The 8,566-nt window shown below is 36.4% G+C and overlaps 1 protein-coding gene across 1 annotated transcript in view; it reads right to left on the bottom strand.

Moving 5' to 3' along the window:
- Positions 1-8,566, bottom strand: part of RADX (RPA1 related single stranded DNA binding protein, X-linked) — a 77,882-nt gene that overhangs the window by 65,227 nt on the left and 4,089 nt on the right. The window contains exons 2-3 of the mRNA XM_042782483.1: positions 5,234-5,376; positions 2,705-2,897 (exon numbers count right to left, since the gene is read on the bottom strand). Coding sequence (XP_042638417.1) covers positions 2,705-2,897; positions 5,234-5,376 — 336 coding nt within the window. The remainder of the gene's footprint in view (positions 1-2,704; positions 2,898-5,233; positions 5,377-8,566) is intronic.

The following is an 8,566-nucleotide window of genomic DNA, read 5'->3' as shown; positions in this document are numbered from 1 at the left end:
GATCGGGCAGTGTTTCGTTCTGCTGTGCATGGGGTCGCTATGAGTCGGAAACGACTCGACGGCACTTAACAACAACAACAACAACAACCATTAATATCACATGCAAGTAAAATTCTGCTGAAGTTCATTCAAAAATGGTTGTAGCAGTATATTGACAGGAAACTTCCATAAATGCAAGTTGGATTCAAAAGAGGATGAGGAACGAGGGATATCATTGCAGATGTCAGACAGATCTTGGCTGAAAGCAAAGAATACCAGAAAGATGTTTACTTGTGTTTTATTGACTAAAGAAGGGAGTTACTGTATTTTCTGGTGTGATAGATCCTGATTACCAAGGGGAAATTGGATTGATATTCCATAATGGAGGTAAAGAATAATATGTCTGGAATACAGGAGATTCTTTAGGACATCTGTTAGTACTACCATGCCCTGTGATTAAAGTCAATGGAAAACTACAGCAACCCAACCTTATTATGACTACTAATGGCCCAGACCCTTCAGGAATGAAAATTTGGGTCAATCCACCAGGCAAAGAACCATGACCAACTGAGGTGCTTGCTGAGGGCAAGGAAAATATGGAATGGGTGGTGGAAGAAGGTAGTTCTGAATACCAGGTACGACCATGTGACTAGTTGCAGAAATGAGGACTGTGATTGTTGTATTTCTTCACTGTATGTGTGCATCAAATATTTTTGTTTTCTTCAGTTATGAACTGTAAAATATACACAGGGTTAATGTGTTTTCAGTTGTACACATGTTAGCTGTATCATGTTAGGAGGAAGTATGACTTTATAAGTGTCCTTATTTACAGATCATATGTGGTTAAGGAAATGTGTAGAACTGCCAAATTGACAAGAGCTGAACTGTGATAGTTGTCAACTTGGCTGGACCATGATTCTGAGTGGTTTAATCAGTTGTGATGTGGTGATTCCCATGATGAGATATGATGTATATGCTTTGAGCAGCCAATCAGTTGAAAGGAAGTTTCCCTAGGGGTGTAGCCTGCTTCATATGTGTATATATATATATGGACGTCCTGGGAAAATTCGGGAACCTTCTGTGGATCTGGATCCTGTCATGCTACCTACAACTACCCTGGATCAAACAATCCACCATTCTGCCTGGTGATCTTGGATTCATTATCCACCTAAGTCAACGGCCATTAAACTGACTGCCAATCTTGAGCTTGTCAGCTGTTGCAGCTTTGTGTATCAGGAAAACCTCCAGCTTGACGTTTGATCCAGGAACTTGGGATTTGCAGCCTCTATAACTGTGTGAGCCACTTTCCTAAGATACATTTCTCTATATATGTATATAAGCTTTACTGGTTTTGCTTCTCTAGAGAACCCAACCTAACACATTGACTATGCAAAGGCATTCGACTGTGTGGATCATAACAAATTATGGATGACATTGCAAAGAATGGGAATTCCAGAACACTTAATTGTTCTCATAACAAACCTGTACATAGACCAAGAAGCTGTTGTTCGAACAGAACAAAGGAATACTGCATGATTTAAAATTAGGGTGTATGTCAGGGCTGTATCCTTTCACCATACTTATTCAATCTGTATGCTGAGAAAATAATCTGAGAAGTTGTACTATATGAAGAAGAATGTGACATCAGGATTGGAGGAAGAATCATTAACACCCTGCGATATGCAGATGCCACAATTTTGCTTGCTGGAAGTGAAGAATGCTTCATCTTACTGACGAAAATCAAAGACTACAGTCTTCAGTACCTCAACATAAAGAAAACAAAACTCCTTACAACTGAACCAGTAAGTAACATCATGATAAATGGAGAAGAAATTGAAGATGTCAGGGATTTCATTTTACTTGGATCCACAATCAATGTCCATGGAAGCAGCAGTCAAGAAATCAGATGTTGTATTGTACTGGGCAAATCTACTGTAAAATCTTTAACACTTTAAAGTATTGAAGAGCAAGGATGTCACTCTGAACACTAAAAGGTGCCTAACCCAAGCCATGGTATTTTCAACAGCCAAAAAGCTGGACAATAAATAAGGAAAACTGAAGAAGAACTGACGCCTTTGAACTGAGATGTTGGCAAATACTGAAAATACCATGGACTGCCAGAAGAATGAACAAGTCTGTATTGGAAGAAGTACAGCCAGAATGCTCCTTGGAAGTGAGAATGGCCAGCCTTTGTCTCTCCTACTTTGTTCATGTTGTTAGAAAGGACCATTCCCTGGAGAAGGATACCATGCTTGCTAAAGTTGATGTTCAGAGAATAAGGGAAAGAACCTCAATGAGATGGACTGACACAGTGACTACAACGATGGGCTAAAGCATAGCAAGGATTGTGAAGATGGGGCAGGACCGGGCAGTGTTTTGTTCTGTTGTACACAGGGTCTCTATGAGTCAGAATCGACTCGATGGCACCGAACAACAACATGTGATTAAAAAAAAAATGGAACAAAAATAAGTACCTCCCAAGTATAGCTCATTTGTTAACCAACAGTAAGAATCTCAGATGATTTTTCTTAATAAGTGCAATCACAAATAAATGTATTTATTAAGTTATGTGACTGCCTGAAAAATGTAAACTTTATGAATAAAGGAATTTAAACGTTTATCAAGTTTTAACAACTTTAGTACTTTTCATGGACCTTTACCTGATATGGTTCTTTGTAAATTTATATAAACAAAATAACCATAAAAAACTCATTGAATACTTTACCCATTGTAGAAATTATTTTCATCTGTGGATCCAAAGGGTGAGGGTGCATCCTGAATTGATAACACTTTTTAACAGAGTACTGTTGAAGCAGAAGAACCACACCGACCTGCAGACACTTATACCACTCAGGACACAAGGCATTCCACATAATCACGGAAACTATGCCTGAACTGTCAGCAACTTCCAAAAAGATCTAGAAAAAAAGAGTACAATAACACATATTTGTGTCTTTTATCTACACACATGATAGACAGCATATTATCTGAGCTAATTTAGACTGATATAAAATAAATAATTTAAGTTCTTTATTAGAATTGATTCCGTTGTCAACTCTGCTAAGTATTGGTAATCTAAAGGAGAGATTTTTTTACAAGATGCATTCAAGTCCCAAATGTACTACTAACTTATGTATGATTGTAAACTCTAAAAGCATGAATCAGTTCTTATTTATCTTTGGTTCTCCCATGTTTAGCACAGTGTTTTGCACAATACATTTGTCAAATAAATGAGACAAGTCACACTTTAGAGATTGTGTAAATCCTGTGTAGATCCTGACTTCATTCTTGGTATTTTGAAGTACTGGAGAGCCCTGATACTTATATTACAGAACTTTAGATAGACATAACTTATGGACTGAATTGTGTCCACCCAAAAAATGTGTTGGAATCCTTACCTCTATACCTGTAGGTATAGTTCCATTTGGGAATAGAGTTTCCTTTGTGTTGTTAATGAGGTCATATCAGTGTAGGTTGTGTCTTAAATCTAACTACTTTTGAGATATAAAAAGAGCAAATAAGGCACAAAAGCATGCACAAATGGGGGAAAGATAGATGCCATGGGGAGATCTCCACGGAACTGAGGAACCACCAGGCCTCGAGAGGCTGAGACAAGGATTTTCCCCCAGAGCAAACGGAGAGACAGACTTCCCCTAGAGCTGGTGCCTTGAATTAGGGCTTCTAGCCACCTAAACTGGGAGAAAATCAATTTCTGTTCGTTAAAGCCATCCACCTGTCTTATGTCAATTACAGCAGCATTAGGAAACTAAGATAGAAGGAACAAAATGAGCAAAGGCATGAAAGGTAGAAAACTTTTTTTTTTAATTTAAATTTTAATTTCTAGGTAGGGTAATTTGGCTGTTATTGCATATGGAGAGATCAGGAGGAGAGAGACTTGGGAGAAACAGAGGCAAAGGAGCAAGCGGAGTCAAAAATCCAGGGAAGAAATTATTTCAAGAATGAGAAAGCAAAAAATTACATGTGAATTACTCAATAATTTATTACATCCCACTGATAGAATCCATAACTACGCAAATTATGAATTAAGAATTTTTAGTGATGTGAGAAAGTACTTAAGACAATATTAAATGAGAGCAAGATACAAAATTATATGTACAATTCCTATTTTGTAGAATATCAGTCATTCACAGGCAATATACAATATATGTGCATACACTTATGTGTGATATGGTATTTGTATGTGATGCAAACTGTTTGCACTCAGCTTCTAATCAAAAGGCTAGCAGTTCAACCCACCAAGCAGTGCTGCAGAAGAAAGTCCTGGCTATCTGCTTCCATAAAGATTAAAGCAAAGAAAACCTAGGGAGCCCAGTTCTACTCTGTAACATAAGGGGTTGCCATGAGTCAGAATCGGCTCCATGGCAGTCAGTTTGGGTTTTTTTTTTTTAATGATATGATACCATACATATGTATATTTGATTTAAACATGTATGTGTGTGTATATATACACAAAACACAGGGAATAAAAAATACCATGTTATCAGAGGCTCTCTCTGAGTGATAGGATTTCAGGTGATATTTTTCTCTTTGTGTGACTTTCTACATTTTCCAAATTCTCTATAATGAGTAGATATAATTTTTATAATAAAAACTTAATAACATACCTAAAATAATCCCTGTAACATTGGGAAACACAATAAAATGCTAAGTTAAAGCCATAAACTTACTATGAAATATGTTCTCATCAGCCTTATATGCCACAGAGTCAAGATAAAAGAAAAGTGTCAGATTTGATAATTAGAAGGTTGTGAATAATGAACTAAAGAAAGAAGCCAAACTGATTTGTTTTGAAAAGTAAATGGAAGGCAAGAAAGTGAAAACATCTAGCATAGACTACTTCTTCAAAGAACTTGGCATGAAGAGAAGGAGAGTGGAAACAGAGTCATAAAGTAAGGGAGATTTTTTTCTTTTTTAAAATGGGAGAATAGAGTACATTTATATGCTGGTATGGAAAGCACCAGTAGAGAAGAAAAGGTTAAAGACACAGAAAAAAGAGTGAAGGACATCAGCTGGATCAGGGAACTTAAGGGCACCAACACAGAAACAATTTCTTTTTGTATAAGAAATTATATAGTAAAACATACCTTGAAATACATATTTATTTACATTTCTATTTACTTAATGAGTTAACTTATAAATTATTACTTTAAAACAAAACTATTCCAATATGGAGTCATGTCTGTAAATTATAATTTATAAACTTTAACATATAATATCTTATTGTTACTTGTACCTGGAATGGCTCAACTATTCTTCTATCAGGTTTTCCATAGTATCGCAGTTTTGATTTGTACAAAATTCTTACAAGCAATGCAGGAAAATTCCTTCTGTTAGACCAGGTCATTTCAAGGTGAGAAAGAGAAATTATTTTGCTATCTAGAATATAAAAAGGAAAAGCATCCTAGTTAATACATCATTTTAACCTCAAAGATCTATTTTAATGGTTAAAGATGATAATAACCAGACTATACCCAAAGCAACTACTTCTTGCGAGCAAAGCCAGTAAGTATATATACTTCTCCAGCATAAAACTTAGTAAGACACATCTCTTGTTTGTTCCACACATTGTTCCATCTAGAAGGTCCTCCATCTTGCTAAGCTGTGGAATTTACTTCCTGAGAGACTTGGATCTAAACTTACTTCCTTTAAGAAATTTTATGGGAAAAAAATGTCACAGAATAATTTCTTCCTAATCAAACCTACTGCCTTTGGGTCAATTGTGACTCATAGCAACTCTCATATGGTTTCCAAGGTTGTAAATCTTTGTGGAAGCAGACTGCCTCATCTTTCTCCCATCAGAGTGGCTGGTGGGTTCAAACTGCTGAGCTTTTGGTTAGCAGGCCAATGCCTTAACCACTGCACCACCAGAGCTCCTTAATTTCCTCATAATAAGGACTTACATATATTCAATTTATAGAATTTTTATGACATATTTCTTTATTGTTCTCACATTGGTTTCATATCTGTAAGTTCCACCTCCCTCAAACACACCAAACATGCTCCTGAATCAAGGCCCTTTCACTTGCTGTTCCCTCTGTCTGGAATATCTTCCCCTTAGGTATCTGAAAGATCTGGTGGTGTAGCAGTTAAGGTATTTGGCTGCTAACCAGAAGGTTGTTGATTCAAACCCACCAGCTCCTCCCCGGAAGAAAGATGAGGCAGTCTGCTTCCATAAAGATTTTCAGCTTTGGAAACCCAATGGGGGTCATAAGAAGTCAGAATAGACTCCATGGCAGTGAGCAGTGAGTTTGGTGGGTACTTATTTTTGCTTTAGATATCCAAGTGAAGTTCTCTTTCCTCTCCTTCAAGTTCTGCTCAGAAGTTACTTTCTCAGTGATGTTATCCCTAACAACCCTATTGAAAACTGGCCCCTTTACTTATTCTCTGTCTCACTTTATTTTTCTACATAACGCTTATCTTCTAATCAACCATATAATTTACTGTGAAATGTTTTAATCTTAAAGCTTGTTGGCAAGCACAAAAGCTGCTTAATAGTTATTCACCATTTTTTAAGGATTAACTTGTACTTCTAATTTTATTCTTCCTTGGGTTGAAAGGGTTTGCATCTACAATTCTCTCCTCTTTTTGCTCTCTCATAGCCCCCAGTCCCAACTTTGAAGACATGAATTTGCATTAGTTTCAATATTTGTTTCGTTAAGGCAGCCTCCTTTTCCAATTCTATCTACAAAAGTATTATCTAGTCAATATTTTCGCATTAAACTAGTACTTGTACAGTGGAACCTGTGAGAGCCAGAACTCAAAGGAACTGCCCTGTTTTTCCAGGTCTTGAAAGTTTTCTACCTTTGACAGGGTGTAGTCTTACCACTTCTCTATTGCTCTCTTAGTAGAAAATATTTGAGTTTTCCTTCTCTGACAGGTTTCTGCTTTACACAGATTCTGGATTTTACAGGTTTTACTGTAATTACTTTTTAGTAAGAGTTTAAATGGTATTTTATAATTATTACTGTACCAATTATTTTATAATTACCCATTATTTTCAGTATTACTAATACACCTTGTGTAATTTTTCTTCCAGATTCTCCCAATACATTACAAACCCAGGATCACAAGTCCTAATATTTGATCAAACATAACTGATTTCCTTCAGAAGATGGTCAGAGAAAACATGGATAGCAGCAGTAGAGATGAAGAGAAATAAACCAATTTCAAATGGATCGGATTTGTTAATAGGCTGGATACAGACCCCATGGAAAAGCTAAAGTTAGATTTTTAAAAACTTTTTGTGGTTTCTTACTGCATCCCACACAAAATAAAGGTCAAGTGGACTAAAGAGGTCAATATAATGAATTAATTAAAACGTCAGAAGGAAATACATGAACATTTTTTTCATAATCTCTGGTTAGAGTTGACATTCCTGAACAAGGTCCCCAAACTAGAAACCATAAGGTTGACAGACTTGACTGCACAAAAATTAAGTCTTACCCCCAGATAAGTAAAGCACTGCTAAAGAAGAACAAAGTAGGAAGACTCATACTCCTCAATCTCAAAACCTACTATACAGCCATGGTAGTTAAAACAGCCTAGAACTGGTACAACTACAGACACAGACCAATGGAACAGAATCGAGAAGCCAGAAATAAATTTATCCACCCATGAACAGGTGATCCTTCATAAAGAGCCAAAACTCATTAAATGGGGAAGAGATGGTCTCTTTAATATATGGTGCTGGCTAACTGGATATCCATTTGCAGAAAAATCAAACAGGACCCATAGCTCACACCATATGCAAAATCAAACTCCAACTGGATCAAAGACTTGAACATAAAACCTAAAATTATTAAATACATACATCTAGAGAGAGAGAGACGTATGTATGTATGTATATAGATGTATTGCAATTTTAGGCAATTACTTGTTTTTCACTATTAGATATAATGCTGAATGAACATCATTAGGATGTACACATATTTTTGTTCATTATGTTCAAATATTTCCATTGAATGGATGGATTCCTAGAAATGAAACCCTAGGTTACAGGGTATTTGAATTATATATAAAGACTATCAAATTTTTAAAAAAGGGAAAACTGAGGGGCCCTAACTCAGGTCATAAACACACTATTGAATATAACTAAAAATGCACAAACACCAGAAGACAAGATAGATTATTGGGACCTCCTAAAAATTAGACACTTATATGCATCAAAAGATCTCACCAAAAGAGTAAAAAGAGAACCCACAGACTGGGAAAAAATTTTGGCTATGACTTTTTGACAAGGAGCTAATCTCAACTATTTATAGAAAACATCAACAATTTAGCAACAAAAAGAAATAATCCAATTTAAAAATGGGCAGAGGACATTCAGGCAGCTAACAAACACATGACAAAGTGATGGAGATCATTGTTGTTGTTGTTGTTGTTATGTGCCCTAGAGTCAGACCCAACTCATAACGACCCCTCCCTGGGTTTTGGAGGTGGTATCACTAAGGAAGTAGATTGCCCAACCTTCCTTCCAGGGAGTGGCTGGTGGGTTTGAACCACCAGTCTTCTGGTTAGCAGTCAAGTGCCTTAGGCATTATGCTACCAGAGCTCCTATCAAAACCAA

Source organism: Orycteropus afer, unplaced genomic scaffold (genome assembly GCF_000298275.1).
Source record: "Orycteropus afer afer isolate SDZICR_OR568_19922 unplaced genomic scaffold, OryAfe1.0 scaffold00336, whole genome shotgun sequence".
Lineage (NCBI taxonomy): Eukaryota > Metazoa > Chordata > Mammalia > Tubulidentata > Orycteropodidae > Orycteropus > Orycteropus afer.
The sequence above is the reverse complement of the archived record's forward strand: the minus strand, read 5'-3'. Positions and strand labels throughout refer to the sequence as shown.